We start from the raw sequence: 18,131 nt of genomic DNA on the forward strand, positions 1-18,131 counted from the left end.
TCAGAGTGGCTTGGCCTCTCCTTGCCTCCCTACCCAGGTCTGAGTCCCATCTCCCACCATTAACCCAGCCAGGGATCTCTTTGAGAGGCCATGGAATCTCTTGTTGTACAATCCAGTCATCAGGAGTTGTGACTTCTATCTGGCTCTGTGGCCTTGGGTGCTACATTCATGGAGGTCTTGGGTTCCTCAAGCATAAGAGATTTTCTAGGCCAGTGATTGAGTTGTTCCTAGTTGCAGCAGCCTTTGCTCAGTGAGGTCTGTGTGGAGCCCCATGCCATGCAGAAGAAAGGCGGCGCTGCTGTGGATGTGGTGGGGGGTGAGAGGCTGGAACACTACCACCTCTGGTTTCCTGTTTTTCTATGGCTGTCTGTAAGCCCTAGGTGCCATGGAGACCACTTTGTAAACCACCAGTCTCTAAGGCTACCCTGCCTTGCAGTATTCTGATTCTATCAGCACCTCAACAGGAAGGTATGCTTAGGTTATGCAGAGTCCAGACATCGAGGAGGAGTAGAGGAGCAGTGTCCAGCTGGACAGTGGGTCTTGGGCCCTCCCCCAGGAAGGGTCAGCCCTCATAACCACATACCCCCAGCAGCTCTTCCTTACCCTACCTGACTGGGAGGACCCGGGTATTGGGGTCATGGAATGGGGGTCTGGGCAATGAGAATGCAACAGGTGATCTTCACCTCACAGGTAAACCTCTCTCCCTTTATCCTCTGTGGAGCTGGAAGCCTGTGCAGTCAATAACAGCTATCTCCTGACCCCACCCAGGAAATGCTAAACCGTGGCACTGGACCAATGAGCCAGCAAATAGAGTATGGCAGCACATCTGTCCCTTTCCCCTCACCTGGATAAATGCATCCAGGAGTGGAAGGAGAAGGCGGAGCTCAGGGATGTTTGGAGATGGGACCACTGGCAGTCAAGTGTCTGCTGCCACCTCACTGTCCCCATTCTCTCTGTTGGTATTAGGTTTGACATCCTTGACCAGGAGATGAAGACTTTGAAGGCTCAGATTGATGGTGTGAACCTCGCTGCCAACAACCTGATGGAGAGTGGCCACCCTCGCAGCAGAGAAGTGAAGACGTACCAAGACAGCCTGAACACCAGGTGGGGCGTGGGCAGGGCTTGGGGCTGGGAAGATTTTCTCCCTACACCCCAAATTCAGGCCACTTGCCATGCACTGCCACGTTTGCACCCCGCAGTGGGCTGGGCTTTGTCATCACAGTCTTATTCCTAGTACTGGGGCTGCAGCAGCCAAGCAGGATAGTCAAATGTGGTGAGCAGCAGGGTTAACACCCAGGAGAGAGAGTGACATGCTCTGAGCTTCAGGTGCTGCATCTGGGGAGGGGACAGCCGCACTCAGTGATGAAGAGCATGGCCGAGTGTACCCATGGTTAGAACAGGCTGCGTGGTCTCAGGCCCTATTTCCCTGGACAGTCTTGGGCAAGGCAAATTGCTTTCTGAGAGCTATTAAGTACTGTGCATGAAAGAATGCTCCTGCCTGTGCCAAAGTACAACATGGATAATAAGGCTGGCTTGAATGAAGAGGAGAATTAACAGGGAGCCCAGAGCAAGCTTCATGGTCAGAACAAAACACAGACCCTGAGGAGCCTTTTGAGAGCAGCTGCTTTCAGTGCAGGCTTTAATTGCCCATTAGCTCCTGGAGGATCTTTGAGGACAGAGCCTGCATCCCACTGTTACCCTGGGCCCTCTCTCCTTTACCCTGTTCCTCACTGGTGCCTCACCCATGCACTGCCTGGGGCAATCTGGGATGTAGGCTCAGGGAGGACCTCAGGAAAGAAATAGACTGGCACAGTGGAGAGGGCCAAAGAGCAGCCATGGGCAAGGAAGGTGCTGCAGAGCCACTCAAACGGGGCTGCTTGTCTCAGGGTGATAGTTCTCTTGTAAATCTGATGTTACGCAGAGGATTGGAGGGAGGGAGCCTCTTGGTTCTTCTTTACACAGTAGGAAATGAGTGTCTGTGATGTGTGTGTGCATGTGTGTGCGTGTGTGTGTGTGTGTGTGCAAAAAAGAGAGAGAGAGACAGAGACAGAGAAAAACAAAGACAGACAGTAGTTATTACAGCTGCTGTTGGAGGAAATTAGAGCACTCTAAACCAGAGAAACCCCCAGACAGGAAGAACTTGTCAGCTATGCAAGGAGCTAGAGTCGGAGAATATCAGTCTTTACAGACCTCTAAACTGCACCCCATCCCAAGTGAAAACCAGTACCTCATATTCTTAGGTAAGAAAAAGTCCGGAACTTGAAATGCTAAGAAGGGTTTCTGGCAAGTCTGAGAGGTGCCGGGACCTCAGCCGCTCATCCCATTTCCGGGCAGCTCCTTTTGGCTGGAGTATTTGGTCTCCTGTTGAGTAGGATTCTGCTTCCTTGAAGCTTGTACACATTCATTCTGGCTCTGCTCCTAAGAGGGAGCAAAGCTTATCCTGATTCACATACAACCCTTCAAATAGTTTTTAGAACAGCTGTCATTCGACCTGTCAGTTCCAGTCCTGTGGCCCTGCCTCCACCCTCCCCCGTCCTCACGACATACTGCAATCCTCCCCACCTTTAGGCTGGCCCAGGCTTCTCTCCTTCCCCATCTCCCAGGTGAATCATTTTCCCTCCTTTGTACTAGTTTTAAGCTCCACCCCCTACTTGTATCATATGGTGGACCCGTAAGTTAGGACTGGCCTGACATATGAACAACCTGGGCTGGGACTGGAATTTTAGTTTTAACTTACAACCAATATCTTGAATTATGACCTAAATGCTGGCTGTGTGTGCTTTCAGAAGGTCTTTGATACCAATTTAACACTTAAGGAGTTCTAGAAGTAATTACAACATCCTTTCTTGAATGTGGTTAATTGAGAAATCCTGGGCCAATGTCTCTCTAAAGACACTGAGATCTCCTTGTATAGAGGAGAGACTTTGAAGGCTGTGTAGATTTCAGTTGACAACTTGAGTTACAACCAGCCCCCGGGGACAAACGGTGTTCATAAGCTGAGTGTTCACTGTAATTACAGTCCTGTGTTGCTCACTGACAGGGCCGAGTTCTGAGAAATTAGTCATTAGGTGGTCTCATCACCATGCGAACACTGTAGAGTGTCCTAGCGTAACCTGAGAGGTACAGCCTACTGCACGCTTAGGTTGTGTAGAAAATATATAGTGTAGATTATTGCTCCAGGAGCCAGGCTGAACAAAACACCATGAGAATAAGCTGGGGATATAGCAGCTCAGTAGCGTGTGCTCAACGTGTGCAAGGTCCTGGATTCAGTCCCAAGGGAAGGAGATATTAAATGAAAGATGAAGGCAAATACTGCAATCAAGAGACACTATAGGCTGGGGATTTAGATCAGCAGCACACGCACCTTCCTGGAAAGCAGAAGGTCGTAAATTCAATCCCTGGTACCCGCTCTCCCCCAAAAAGATGCTGTAAACATGAGATGTATGAGAATGCTGCCGGGTACTATAGCATATGCTGTTTGTTGGTTGGTTGGTTGGTTGGTTTAGAAAGGGTCTCACTATGCAGTTTAGGATGGCCTTGAACTCGCTATGTAGCCTAGGCTGGCCTTGAACCTGGGGCAGTCCTCCTGCCTCAGCCTCCTGAGTGCTGGGGTTACAGGTGTGCACCTCCATGCCTGGCAGCATTTAGGTTTGTAGTAAACTTATGAGTATGCTCTAAGATAAAGTATGGAACACAGCTGCATGTACTGCACGCTTGTATACCGAGCAGCACTGCAGGTTTGTCTACACCGTGTGATAATCTCCTGAGACCATGTCATGTGTGTGGCCCATCACTGACCAAAACCTCCTCTGTTGGTGCATGACTGCATTTTTGTGCTGCAGGATTCCTTGTTCCCTACACAGACACGAGAAGTTGTGTCTCTTTTCTACTGCCCACAGTGGTTTGTGCACCAGGCTCATTCCAGTCTGAGGTCCCTCTGTTTGGGATATTCTCCTCCCAGAGACCCATGTGGCTGAGTCCAGACCTTTATTCAGGTGTCTGCTCACATGGCAGCTTAGGGGAGCAGCCCTCACCCAGCACCCTCCTGACAGAAGCACCTCCCCCTACTCGCCAGCCCTCGGCCTCTGTCCCGTTCCCTTGCTTTCCTTTTCCCTGTGCTTCTCATCCCTTGATGGAGGATAGGTTGTCTCCATCTGCTTGAGTGATGGCAAGGACGTTGCTCTGTTCAGTGCCCAGGTAGGCGCCCAGCATAAGGTGTGTGATAACTGCATGACAGATGTTTAGTGAATGAGTGACCACGGACAAAACTGAAATGTTCCTGCCCGCTTAGCCCATGAATCACCCAAATGCATGTTGAATGTGTGGTCGTCCTGCATGGTCCAACATTAGTTGGCACAATCCGGGGCCCAGGACCCAGCTGGATGCTCAGTGTTGCCGGACAGTGCTCACGGGAGTAGCTGTGCCACTGTCCTCCTCTCAGAGACAGCACAGTGTATGGGGAAAGGATGAGGCTGATGGGGCACACCAGACCCAAACCAAGACCGTCCCCTGCGTGGTCTTTCCATGGAAGGACCTGGAAAATCATCACCAGGCCTCTTGCCTTGGGCACAGGCGTGCTGGCCCTCTGGTGGGAAAACCTCACTGCCCACTCTCCAGTGCTTCAGACCAACTTGGTTTCTTCACCTAGCAGCCTCAGAGCCACAGCTGTACACCAGACATGGACATCCCAGAGCACAGGGCTTCCCAGTCCAGGAGAGAAGCAGGAAGCCCTCTGTTTCCCTCTCTTGTGTCTCCTGGTCTTCCTGCCTCTCCCTGGGTCTCGCACTTCTCCCTGAAGACCTGTCTCCCCAGGGAAGCCCACAGTACACCCACCTGGTCCCTCTGACCAGTCCCTGTACCCCCAGTGGGGTACAGAGATGAATGGTACTCTCTGTGTCCCATTCTTAAATAGTTCACCCCAGTGAATGCCCTGAAGGTGTCGTTCTCATGATCTCCTTGAATGCTGCCACCACCTCCTGCTCCTCCTCACTGTTCCCTTGTCCTCCCTGCCTTGTACATAGTCCTTTAGTCTACAGTTATTTCAAAATTTGTCTTAATTTATATACTCTGAGGCAAGATCTACTTTTGTCCATATTCTCCCAAAGTCTAACCTACTGCCTTAGGCCCTGCAGGTGTTCAGGAGAGATGGTTTCAGTTAATGAAGGAGCTCACATGTGCTTCTGTGTTGTAACAGTGCAGAATGGGCAAGCCGGGCCAGAAGGGGGTGTCCCTGGTGGTCTGGCATGGGTGATGGGCAGCCCTTTAAAAGAGGCTTATTCTGTGCTGCACACCCACCCCAGGCCCCAGGGGTATATGCCTGGCCTGACACAGTGCTGGCGAACCTGTTAGCTACAAGTGCCCAAGCGGCAGCCTAAAACTGCTTCTTTATGGCAAAGAGCCAATGCTGCCTTTAAACCCAAATACTGGAGTTTTAGGATGTAGAAAACAACTTAATCATTAACATCTTTGGTCTTTAAAGAAAAACACAGTAACACTGTGCCATTGGTTTGCCATCACTGCTGGTTTCATAGCAACACTATAGTTGAGGTTAATGTTATGTTACCTGGGTTAATTATAAACTCAGATTTCCTCTCTTTCCTCTTTTTCACCAGGCCTCTTTTCTTTTAGACCCAAGGTGAATTTTTTTATGGCCTTTTTACATGTCCTTGGGGCTAGGGTAGCTGGGCGTACTTCTGTCCTGAGTGTTCTTAAAGTTGAAAATGTGTGCTTCCTAATTATTTTCAATATTTCTAAAATGCTGGGGAAATTGTATACAGATACTCCTTGACTTTAGATAGAGTCACACCCTGCTAAGCCCATTATCAGTTGATGATATTCTAAGTAGAAATGCATTTATGGCTGGGCATAGCACTAGTCTTACCTACTCTGAGGCTGAGGCAGGAGGATCACTTGAACCCAGTTCAAGACCAGTCTAGGCAGTTGAGAGCCCCAACTTTAAAATAAGTGTATAAATTACGCTTAATCTCCCAAACACCCTCAGTTAGCAACACAGCATGGTGTTAGGAATTTTTTTTTTTTTTTCCTTTTTTATCGGTACCAGGGATTGAACTCATGACTGCCTGCTTGCAAGGCAGGCGCTTATGCCGCTGAGCTAAATCCCCAGCCCCGAAACTCATTTTTTTTTTTTTGTCTTTTTCATTTTTTTTATCGGTACGAGGGATCGAACTTACGACTGCCTGCTTGCAAGGCAGGCGCTTATGCCGCTGAGCTAAATCCCCAGCCCCTTGCATGGTGTTGTCTACCCTAGGGACCTCATGGCTGGCTGGGAGCTGTAGCTCACTGCCCCTGCCAGCTTCTCTAGAGAGCCATAACTTATACTGCTAGAGGAAAACAGTAAAATGTAGAGCTTCTAAGAATGTGTATTGCTTTTGGGAAAGCCATCCTATCATAAATCCCAGCTTGTTGGTATTTGCTGAACCCCACCTCCACACATAGTCTTTGCTGTCATGTTCCCGTACATGTGTCTGGGTTACTATCCCTGCTTACCTCCTGTTACTCAGGAGATCTGATCATCAGTTAGACGTGTCTTGAGTAAAACTAAACAAACGAATTTTGCTCACCCACAGTTTGCTAGGTAGAAAATTTCTTTCAACACACGAGAGCTGTAGGGGAGATGCATGGGGAAGCTGGGAGGGGCCTTGTGGCAGGGCTAAGGCACTAGCTGTCTCTGTTCCCTCCCGGGCCTTGCCCTCCTCTGGCAGGTGGCAGGCCTTCCAGGACTTGGTGTCACAGCGGAAGAACGCAGTGGGCTCAGCCCTCCGGGTGAACAACTACTGTGTGGACTGTGAGGAGACCAGCAAGTGGATATCAGACAAGACGGAAGTTGTGAAGTCTATAAAGGACCTCGGGCGGGACCTGGCAGGCATCATCACCATCCAGAGGAAGTTGTCAGGGTTGGAACGTGATGTGGCGGCCATCCAGGATCGAGTAGGGGACTTGAAGCGTGAGTCACAGCAACTGATGGAGTCTCACCCTGAGCAGAAGGACGACATTGGCCAGCGCTACTCCAATGTTGAGAAGCTTTGGGAAATCTTGCAAGAAGCTCTAAAGGACCAGGAGGCCTCCTTGAGTGAGGCCAGCAAGCTGCAGGCCTTCCTGCAGGATCTGGATGAGTTCCAGGCCTGGCTGTCCATGGCACAGAAGGCTGTGGCCTCTGAGGACATGCCCAACTCAGTCCTAGAGGCCGAGCAGCTCCTGCAGCAGCATTCAGCCCTCAAGGATGAGATCGACAGTCACCATGAAAACTACCAGAAGATCCAGGCCTCTGGGGAGAACGTGATTGAGCAGTTCCTACAACAGCATGCAGCCATCAAGCAGGAGATAGATAGTCACCAAGATGACAGCCTGCCAACAGAGGCCTCTGGGGAGGAGGCAACCGAAGCCCAGAAGTACCCAGAGTACCAGCTCCTGCACCAGCGGCTGGAGGGCCTGGGTACTGGCTGGGATGCCCTGCGCCGGATGTGGGAGAGTCGTGGCCATTGTCTTAGGCAGTGCTATGGCTTCCAGGAGTTCCAGAGGGATGCCAAGCAGGCTGAAGCCATCCTTAGCAACCAGGTAGAGAGAAGCATGCAGGGGTGGGGTAGGAGGCTCCCAGGGAATCAGCTCCAGTGGCAAGTCTGTTAGTGAGCTACAGGGCTCTGGGAATGAGACAGGATTTTCCTGGGCTTTTTGTAGTCACTAATGGGGGGAAAGGACTCCTTTGTTCCTCTTCATGTGTGTTTCCAGCCCTAAACTATGTCTTGTTTTGGGGTGAGTCAGAGGCTAGAGGAATGCCTCTTGCCCTGGCTGATTACCCCTCCATGTGGCTTTAGACCCACTGTCTACTGGTGCTCTGGGGTGGCGGAGGGACCAGGCCAGGGGAGTAGAGCATGCCCTGTGCACAGCTCTGAGGCACACCATACATGCTGTGGCTCAGCCCTTGCCCCCGGCCTCCTTAGCTTGTCTTCATGCCTTGTCTGGAAACTTCTTCAACAGGAAATTACTCTGGAACATGAGAAGCCCCCAGAATCCTTAGCAGCCGCAGAGGCTGGGATCCGAAAGTTTGAGGATTTCTTGCTGTCTATGGAGAACAACAAGGATAAGGTTTTGAGTCCTGTGGACTCTGGAAACAAGCTGGTAGATGAGGGGAACCTGTACTCAGACAAGATCAAGGAGAAGGTGCAGCAGATAGAAGACAGGTACTCTTGGCCCTGAGTGCCCTGGATGGCCACGCCGTGGAGGGCGGGAGTGGGGGCTGGGCACAATCGTGACCAGAGTTGGCTTCCTTGCAGGCACCAGAAGAACAAACAGAAGGCCCAGGAGGTCTCGGTTCTCCTGAAAGACAACCTGGAGCTACAGCACTTCCTGCAGAACTGCCAGGAGGTGAGGCCAGTGGGTGGGACTGCACTCCAGGACCTCCGTCAGAGCCAAGTGCTAGGGGCACCAGCTCTCTCACAAGAGCAGTGGGATTTCATAGGTGGGGTACTCAGTCATTTAGGTTATCCTCAAAATCTTCGGTTCTGTGACTCTTTTGTGCCTCTCAAAGCTGAAAAGTCATCCTTTGATTTTCTAAGTCAAGGACAGAATGTCTCAGAGAAGGTCCGAAGCCTGTCTCTGTTGCAGTCTGCCAGAGCCTGGCCAGGTCTGGCCTCAAGGGCATGCGACCTTCGAGTTCTTCCGCATAGGTACCTGCCCCGGGCTTAATGCCTTGCTGTTGCCATTTTGAAGCCCATCTGTAGGGCATTTGAACATCTTTATTTTGCCTCAGGCCCTGCAAATTGTGGATCCAGACTCAGCCCTAGGTAGAGTAGATTCCTATGAGTCAGAACTCTAAGGAGTGAGACTGAGGAAGAGGCATTTTAAACAAGCCTCCCAGTTGGCGGACTGCTGGCTTAGGAGGCCCCCACTCCGCAGGAGCACATCGCATAGGGAAGGTCTTTAGTCTGCTCTCTGAGCCCCTCCATTGGCAGCTTTCCCTGCCTCCTCTTTTAGCCCTTTCCTCCAAGCCCTTGTCTTTGCTGTCATCCACCTCTCCCCTTGATACACACCAGGCCTGGGATGGCACCAGGACATCTTGGAAGCACTGGAGGGTATCACACTTCTTCTGTCCTTGTTAATTATAGGCTCTGTCCCTGGCTTCTTCCTCAGAAAACACTTTCCCCATGTTTATTAATGATGTCTCCCCCTACCACCAAAAGATAGATTTAGCTATCCATCCAGTAAAATCTCACCAACTTCCCATATATGCCCAGTTATGGAAATAGGAAGAGAATAACTTATTCTTGGTTTCATGTCACATACCTACTGAGGAAGACACACCTGCACCACACTGTGGCGCTGGCCTGATGCTGGACCTAGGGATCTAGAGATGGAGATTTGTTCTACATACTCACATGCACATTGCCATACACACCCCTCAGCCTTCTTCCACAGCCAGGGGTAGAACCAGGCACCATCAGCCTCCCCCTTCTGCCCGCAGCTCACTCTCTGGATCAATGACAAGCTGCTGACATCCCTGGATGTGTCCTACGATGAAACACGCAACCTTCACAACAAATGGCTGAAGCACCAGGCGTTTCTGGCAGAACTGGCTTCGCACCAGGGGTGGCTGGAGAACATCGACGCAGTGAGTAGCACGAGTTGGGGCTGCTGGGGCTGCGGCTGAGGATGCTCTGTGACTGGGCTGCCCCCGTGGGGTGGACACTGGGTCAAAATTTGCTGGGTGGTGTAGGACTGGGCAGGGAAGACACTTCTCTAAATCATGGAGACCACAGAGCTCCTGAGATAGCCAGTCCTGTTTAAGTCTGATTGGAGCTGGTGCCTCTTCTGGGTCACTTGTGTCTGGGGACAGTCCAGGACTCTGAGAACACCTTAACTAGATCCAATGCCAAGACACCAGTTATTTCCATTTGCCTCCATTTTCCTTACTAGGGCTCCAGTGCTGTCCTGTCCAGGGCCAGGGAACCATGTGAGGTGCCCAGAGAGGCCCAAGAGAGCCATTTACTCTCACTGGGCAAAACCACTAGGGAGCAGCAAGTCCTTTGCCACCCTCTAATGGAGGCTAGGGGACCCTCTCTAGTGGGCCTGCACAATGGCTGGTGTTAGGTCCAGGCTCCACATCTCTTTGCTCTCCCTGCTGGGGCTGTCCAGGCAGAAACAGGCCCAGGACACACATGAGGCCAAGCCACATGAGTGAAGGCACAGCCTTGAGAGTCAGCCTGACTCCAGAACCTCCCTGGACCACAGCTGCTGCTTCTCCCCAGACGAGACGAGTTATGGTGCTTACCCATCGAGTTAGGAGCGCTCAGTACTTGAAGACAGATACCTTTGCTTCACTTTTCTCCCCTTGCACAGCCTTCATCCGGAGTAGGGCTGTTCCAGGCCTCAGAGGGTAAGCTCTGCTCCTTCCCCTACAGGAAGGGAAGCAGCTGATGGAGGAGAAGCCGTGGTTCAAGCTCAGGGTGGCCGAGAGGCTGGACGCCTTGCACCGGCTCTGGGATGAACTGCAGGACGGCACCAAGAAGGTGACCCAAGTGCTCTCGAAGGCCAGGAGTTCTGACCTGCGCTCACAGACCGAAGCTGACCTCAACAAGTGGATCAGCGCCATGGAGGACCAACTGCGATCTGATGACCTGGGCAAGGACCTGACTAGTGTCAACCGGATGTTGGCTAAGTTGAAGGCATGTGAGCAGATTGTAGGCTCAGAGTATTAGACAAGCAGGGATCTTGGGCACAAACCCGATGCCCTAAAGTAAACACTTGTTCCTCTTAGCTGCACGTTGCTTTATGACACAAAAATGTCTCCTGGTTCATAATCCATTTCCTCACCCTTTTGCAGTGGGCAGGACAAGGATCCAGTGGAAGCATGCCTGGGAGATATAGGATAGGCTCTGAAAGGAGGAGGCATCCAGGGAGACTTCCTGGAGGAGGCTGAGCTCATGGGCCTTAGAGGATGCTGAGAGGCAGGTGGATGACAAGCCAGCAGGGGCTGCCCAGGTGCAGAGCCAGTCTGACGCTGTCCCCTTGTGTCTCAGCGAGTGGAGGACCAAGTGAATGTGCGAAAGCAGGACCTGGAGGAGATGTTTCAATCACTGGAAGAAGATGCAGACCTGAGTGTTGAGAAGCGGTTCTTGGACCTCCTGGAGCCACTGGGGAGGAGGAGGAAGCAGCTGGAATTATCCAGAGCCAAACTGCAGATCAGCCGGGACCTAGAGGATGAGACGGTGCGTGAGCTACAGCCCCCAGCTATCATTAGGGTTCTTGGCAGCAGGTGACTGATCATCTCACCCCTTAATTCCTGGGGTTGCATTAAATGGAGGCACAAAGCCAGTATTTTTTGAGTGGCAACTCACTGATCACTTGCTAATGTCAGTGGTGCTAAGTGTGGATTGGAGGTTCATTCACATTACTATGTTACTTTTCCATCATGAGATCAGCAACAGGTTATTTGGAACCTTAGTGCAAAATAGTGCAATGCCCCATCTATAAAATGGGAACAAGACCCTGGTGGGTAGGGTAGTGGGAGGAAGCAGGGAGACACTGCCAGCCGCCCTCTGTCTGGCTCTTTGTGGGTGCTCATTGGCTGTCCCCCTGGTCTCTGTAGCTCTGGGTGGAGGAGAGGTTGCCACTGGCCCAGTCAGCTGACTATGGCACCAACCTGCAGACGGTGCAGCTGTTCAAGAAGAAGAATCAGGTGAGTCCCACGCCACTGCCTCAGCCCCCTTGCTTGACCCTGGGGGTCCCGTCCAGCCCTGCTCTGTAAAAAGCCAATAAAGCCAACTATTGCTCCTGTTGGTAGCTCTGGGGTATTTGAAGGCGGGCTGAAAGGCAGGCTTGGTGATCACAGAGAGAATTCTGGGAGGACTAGAAAGGAGAGCGGATCTGTGATACTCCAGACTTGGGGCCATTCAGACTCCCCCAGGAGCACTGACCTGAGCGTAAGGTGTTTTCATCATCCTGGATTCTGTGGCTGCCCCAAGAGGGTGCCAGTCACTCCTGATTTCTCTCCCACGGCACTGCCTTGGCCCCCTTCCAGGGCTGAGCTTGGCATGTGTGGTGACCTCAGGGTCCATAGACCCCTTCCTTCCTTCGGCCATGTGAGGATATCATGGGGCTCAAAAACCATCAGAAAGCCACTGAATATGGATTCTTGAGCCCCACCAGAAACATCACCTGTGTTCAGTGATCATAGGCCAGACTGGAAGTGGCTAAGACCGTGATCTGAATCCTGGGGCTAGCAGATGCCAGATGCTTGCTCTGCCAGTGCTGTGGAGGGAGCCTGAACCTCCAAGGAAGCCAGCTGTGTGGAGTTACAGTGGCCTCATGCATGGCTGGGAGCTGGCCCCACACCCTTTCTCTCAGACAAAGAATCCCTGACCCTGCCAGGTCAGCTCTCTGGGTCAGCAAGGAGAGCTTGGGAATCTAGACCCAGATTAGAGGCTGCATCAGAATTGCGCCTCCCTAGTAAAGAAAAGCAATTGCAACTCCACAGCACACAGTGCTCCCCCCTCCAGTGTGGCTGCAGCAGACACCTGTTATCAGGACCCTCTGAGCCTGGCAATCGGCAGTGGGCCGCACCAGACCCAAAGCAGTTTCTTCAAATCTCCCTTGATCCTGTGCTCCCAGTTAACATGATCTAGTCACAAAGGCTTCTGTAACTGCTTGCAGAGAGCTGAACTAAAGCTAAGATCCAGGTTTAGTTAAGGCCACAACCTGCAATGAATGGACAAGGCTGGTGGGAGACAGTGGCCTCGAGGCCTCACTTGTCTCAGTTGTAAAATGAGCCAGCTCCTGTCTTTCCAAACCTAGAGGCTTTTGCTTCTGTTGAGCCTCAATAAGGATTAGTGTGCAAAGGTTTCCAGCTCCCTTGGCTGGCAGCTGCTATTTTGGGAAAGGAGAAAATCAAATACGGATGGGGCTGCCCTCACCAAGAAGGAAAAATAACCTCTGGGGAGAGGGCAGCTGCCCCAGTGGAGACTATTTTAGGCTACCCTGGCTAAGTGCTAAGCTAGTTGCATTTTCTCCTGAAAACCATCCATCCAATGTGCATTCACCCGGAGGCCTTGTGGAACACAGCTGACCAGGCTCCAACCCAGATCCACCACTGAGTCAGACAGGGACAAAGCCTGGTCTTTGGCATCCCTGACAAACTCCTGCAGCCAGGGAGATTCTGATGCCACCGATTGACCCCTGCTTTGAGGACTACTGGTCTACCGCCTCCCATCGCAATCAGAACAAATCTTGCAAGGTGCACAGGACTTGTTCCCATACCTGACTGCATGTTAAAATCACCCGGGGAGTTTTGAGATCACAGATGCCCATCTGTCTCTCACCTCAGATCAGTCAGAATCTCTAAGAATGGAGCTCAACAGTATGCATTTTTGCAGTGCATTGTTCAGTTAAGAACCACTGCCTTGCCTGCTCTGGCTCCTGCCTACCTCTAAGCCACACCTTTTTTTTTTTTTTCAGTTTTAATTTGTATTAGTACATGTTTGCATTACATACTGATTATGTTCTTTGTGGGAAGCTGTTATATGGACAGAATACATCTTCATTCTTTCTTTCACCCCCTTTCTCTTATCTCCCACTCTCTCCATCTCTCGATCTCCTTCCCATTTGAACAAAAAGTGATCTCCCTGCTTCCTATTATCTCTTATTTTGTTCCTTGTTTATATTCCAAGTTTCTCATATAAGAAAAACTATGTGGCATGTGAGCTTCCCTTGTCTCCTTGCTGCGGTGTGAGGTCTTTAATTCTTTGGAGAGGATGCCTAGAAGATGAATAGCTGAGTCCAATGGCACTTCTAGTTTTAGTTTCTTAGAGAATTTTCATGCTGATTTCCATAGTGGTTGCACCAGTTTACATTCCCACCAGCAAGGTAGACTTGCCCCCCGCCAACCGCTTCATCAGCATTTATTATTATTTGATTTCTTGGTTCCTTGATGATAGTTATTCTTTCTGAGGTAAGATGGCATCTCAGTTTGTTTTAATTTGCATTTCTCTGGTGGCCAGTGAGGGTGAACATCTTTTTTATATAGTTATTGGCCACTAGTGCTTCTTCTTTTGAAAAATGTCTATCCATTTCAATTGGCCAACTTTTCACTGAGTCTTTTATTTTGGGGAACCTAATATTTTGAGTTCTTTATATATTCTAGTTATTAGTCCTCTGTCTGAAGAATAGCTGGCAAAAATCTTTCCCATTCTGGAGATTTTATCTTTACTCTGTTGATTGTTTCCTGTGCTATGCAGAAACTTTTTAATTTCACATGATCCATTTTATATGATTCTAGGTATTATTTCTTGTGCCATTGGGGCTCTGCTCAGAAAATCCTTGCCTATGCATACACTTATTTAGCCTCCCTGTAGGCTAAGTGTTTCTGTTTTAACATTTAAATCTTGATCCATTTTAATGTTTGTTTCATATATGGTGAGAAAGACGGATCTATATTCAGGCTTCTGCATGTGGAGAGCCAGTTTCCCAAGCACCAATTACTAAAGAGGCCGTCTTTCCTCTGAGGTATGTTTCTGTCTCCTTTGTCAAAGGTCAAACAGCTGAATGTGCCTGGCATTTATGCATCCTCTGTTTTGTTCCACTGATCCTTGTGTCTTTTTTTGTACCAGTGCCATGCTGTTTTTCATCCCTGTATATTTGTGATGTAAGTTCAAATTTGGGATCCTGATGCCTCCTGCTTTGCTCTTGCTTCCGAGGATTGCTTTTGCTATTCTGGGTCTCTTCTGAGTCCAAATGAATTTTAGGATTTAAGCCACATCTCTTACCACTTCCCCTTTCCTCACCAGCTCTTTTCTCCTAGTCCTTCTGCTCCATTCGCTGCCTTCTGGCGGCCCAGGCTCACTTCTATCCAGGGCTTTTGTACTAGCTCTTCATTCATCCCAGGAGCGCTCACCCCAGATGTTTGTGTGGGGGCCTCCCTCTTGGCATTCACGTCTCACTCGGGTGGCAGGAAGGCCCTTCCTGATTCCCTAGCTGGAGTAGCCACCCCCTCATCTGGCAGGCATCCTTCATCCCATTGTTGAATTTTCCTTGTAGGACACAGAGAGGAAGGTGTGTCCTTCATTTATTTACATGTTTGCCTTCTACTGCATCTGCTTGATAATAAGCTTTATAAGAACAGGGATTTGCTTCATCTCACTTCCATTTTGCCCCTGGCACCTGGAACAACATCTGACACATAAGCAAGAACTTAATGAATGTGTGTTGACTAAATGAAGACAGACAACACATCACAGCTAAGCTCCCTCCACAATAAGCTAGAAAGGCTTCAAAACAGGAGAGAAACACTTTTTGAGAGCACCATGCAGAGGTCCTAAGATCTCAGGGAAAGCAACATTGTCAGCCTTGTTGACATTGCCACTCCTGTGTATCCTGAGTGCTGGAAGCCACTGCTCTATCCACGTGGACTGCTCTGGTTTTACAACCGTGGGGAAGTTACCATCAGGAATGACGTGAGGTGTAAGGGGCCCAAGAGCCCACATGTAAGCAGCAGCCAGCCTTAGCCTTGAGGACCCAGAGCAAGTCCCAGCCACATATCAGGGCCTCTTGAAGAAAGACATGGTCTGGTCGCCAGAATGGAAGGAAAAGGCCATTTTGGTGATCAAAGAGTTCACAAAACATTTGGGAAGTAGAAATGGAGAGAAACAAAGCCAGAAATTGTACCAAAGAGGCAGATGTCCCTGTTCTTTCATCTCCAGCTAAAGGTGCTAAAATAAAATACTAGGTGGCCATGAGAAATGATTTTTCTTTCTTCCAATACATGTACCTAAGCGATCAGGCTCTGCCGTCACATAATAAAAACAGGAATGAGTCCAGAGCACAGGCGTGGAGTCAGGTAGCACTGTGTTCAAGTCTAGCCCAGCCACCGCCATGTGCCAGTGTCCAGCACTTCTCTCAGGGACCACCTGAGGGCGAAAGGAGGGTGCCCATGGGTGCTTAATATCCTGCTGCCAAGAGGCCCAGGCAGTTTCTGGTACACTGCCTGCTCTGCTCCAGCAGGACAAGGGGAGAGTGGTGAGGGAGTTAGACCTGGGCCCATGGCAGCCTCTGCGGGTCAGAGGACCCGCCTCTGAGCCCTTCCTTCTGGTCACAGACGCTGCAGAATGAGATCCAGGGCCACAAGCCACGGGTGGACGATGTGCTGCAGCGAGGGGAACAGCTGGTGGTGGCAGCAGAGACTGACCTGCAGGACATCGAGGAGCGCCTGGGGCACCTGCAAGCCTCATGGAAAACGCTGCAGCAGGCAGCAGCTGGGCGGGGGCAGCGCCTGCAGGACGCCCATGAGGCACAGCAGTACTACCTGGATGCGGACGAGGCCGAGGCCTGGATCAGTGAGCAGGAGCTCTACATCTTCTCCGATGAGCCCCCCAAGGTCCGTTGGGGGCAGCCTTGGAGTCCAAGTATACAAGGGCAGGGCAAGGGTGTATAGTGAGCCGACTGGATTTCTGCTGCTCCTCGGTGCCCCTTCATGGGACACCCCTCTCGCTGCCAACACCCCTGCAGTGCACATGCCACACCAGGATCCCCGCTTGCATGTAGACATGCTCCAGCCCAGGGCCATTCACCCTCTGGCTGTGATTTGGCACTGGCGAGCTTCCTGCTGGATGGAGTGAGAGGAGAAAGATGGGGGTCTCAGAACTGGAGTGACTTGGGAAGGTTTCATGGGGACAGAAGCTGTGGGCCCAAAAGGAAGGTCAGAACCCAGCTAAGACCTGGGGCAGTGGAGAGAGGAAAGCAGGGCCCGGGCAGTACTGGGGACTGGAGTAGCAGAAAGGGAAGACGTGTGGCTCTCCTCCCCGCCTTGCAGCCTCACGAGCTAGTCTGGTGACCTTGCCTGGCTGGGAGCGTGGCCCGGCTGGGCCTGGTCTAACCACCTGCTCCTCCTAGGATGAAGAGGGCGCCATTGTGATGCTGAAACGGCACCTGCGGCTGCAGCGCACAGTGGAGGAGTACGGCAGGAACATCAAGCAGCTGGCCAGCCGGGCCCAGGGCCTGCTGGCTGCTGGCCACCCTGAGGGGTACGTGTGCTCCTGGGGGATTGACAGATCATGGGCGTCAGGCCAGGGGCCCCACCATCCATGCTGGTGTCCAGATTGGCCCGGCTCCATTTCCTGCCTAGGGTTTGTGTGAGGAACCTAAAGTGGACGCCAGGCCAAGTGTACAAAAAGATTAGAAAATGGAATAATAGTCAACGCCATCTTGGTGACCTGAGAGCTCCATCTTTTAAAGAATTAGAATATGAGGCACTGAAAACTAATCTTGCTTTTCCTTTTTTGGTTTAGAAGGTGCTACGGGACCTCACAGGGTCTCAGCATAATCCGTAGGTAGGAGTGACGGTAGAGAAGCAGTACTATCTGACCTGACAAAGTAGGAACCCACCAGCCAGACTCCTCAGTCGTGGCCTGGCTCTAAGCTGCCTTTAGCATACCCATGACTGCATGTCCTCCGCAGCCACCCCAGCATGTCTCCTAGGGACCCCAAGGACTGAGCCCCTGTCTGTCTCTCCCTGAAGAGCTAAACAGGTTCAAAACTGGGGCCCCACTCACAGCTCTGCCCTCCCCCACCACCACCACCACCAAGGCTCCCGGGAAGGAGAAGTTCACCTTGTGCACTTTGAGAGAGGATTCTGAGAGAGGAGCCCTACTGAAGCCTACATGAGGCCACAGTCCTGCCGAGCCTGGCAGCATCGTGACCTAAAAGCCCGCCCCTGCACTTTCCAGCCCTTCCCTGGGCTTCATACCCCCATGTGTCCCTGCCAGGCCCTTAGGGGCCCAGCCTTTTCTCCAGAGCTGCCTGCTGTGAGTTTTTGATGGCCATCTTTAAGGGATTTCTTGGTTCAAATCCAGGGAACAGATTATCAGACATCAGGGTCAAGTGGACAAGCAGTACGCGGGACTGAAGGACATGGCCGAAGAACGCAGGCGGAAGTTGGAGAACATGTACCACCTGTTCCAGCTGAAGAGGGAGACCGACGACCTAGAGCAGTGGATCCTCGAAAAGGAAAAAGTGGCCGCCGACCAGGAGATGGGGCAAGACTTTGACCACGTGACTGTAAGTAACTATAGCCTCCGCTTTCTGTGCCTTCCATTATTAGCATGGGCAGACACGGACAGATGTCCTTC

General features: G+C 51.2%; 1 protein-coding gene across 1 annotated transcript in view; it reads left to right on the forward strand.

The window, feature by feature from the left end:
* Window positions 1–18,131, forward strand: part of Sptb (spectrin beta, erythrocytic) — a 121,813-nt gene that overhangs the window by 81,761 nt on the left and 21,921 nt on the right. The window contains exons 15-25 of the mRNA XM_063241051.1: window positions 967–1,104; window positions 6,723–7,575; window positions 7,996–8,198; window positions 8,292–8,382; window positions 9,479–9,625; window positions 10,416–10,683; window positions 11,038–11,222; window positions 11,603–11,692; window positions 16,103–16,381; window positions 16,897–17,027; window positions 17,856–18,060. Of these exons, the coding sequence (XP_063097121.1) occupies window positions 967–1,104; window positions 6,723–7,575; window positions 7,996–8,198; window positions 8,292–8,382; window positions 9,479–9,625; window positions 10,416–10,683; window positions 11,038–11,222; window positions 11,603–11,692; window positions 16,103–16,381; window positions 16,897–17,027; window positions 17,856–18,060 (2,590 nt within the window). The remainder of the gene's footprint in view (window positions 1–966; window positions 1,105–6,722; window positions 7,576–7,995; window positions 8,199–8,291; window positions 8,383–9,478; window positions 9,626–10,415; window positions 10,684–11,037; window positions 11,223–11,602; window positions 11,693–16,102; window positions 16,382–16,896; window positions 17,028–17,855; window positions 18,061–18,131) is intronic.

This window comes from Cavia porcellus, unplaced genomic scaffold, assembly GCF_034190915.1.
Source record: "Cavia porcellus strain 051 isolate PalLab524CR breed Dunkin Hartley unplaced genomic scaffold, mCavPor4.1 scaffold_31, whole genome shotgun sequence".
NCBI classification, from domain to species: domain Eukaryota; kingdom Metazoa; phylum Chordata; class Mammalia; order Rodentia; family Caviidae; genus Cavia; species Cavia porcellus.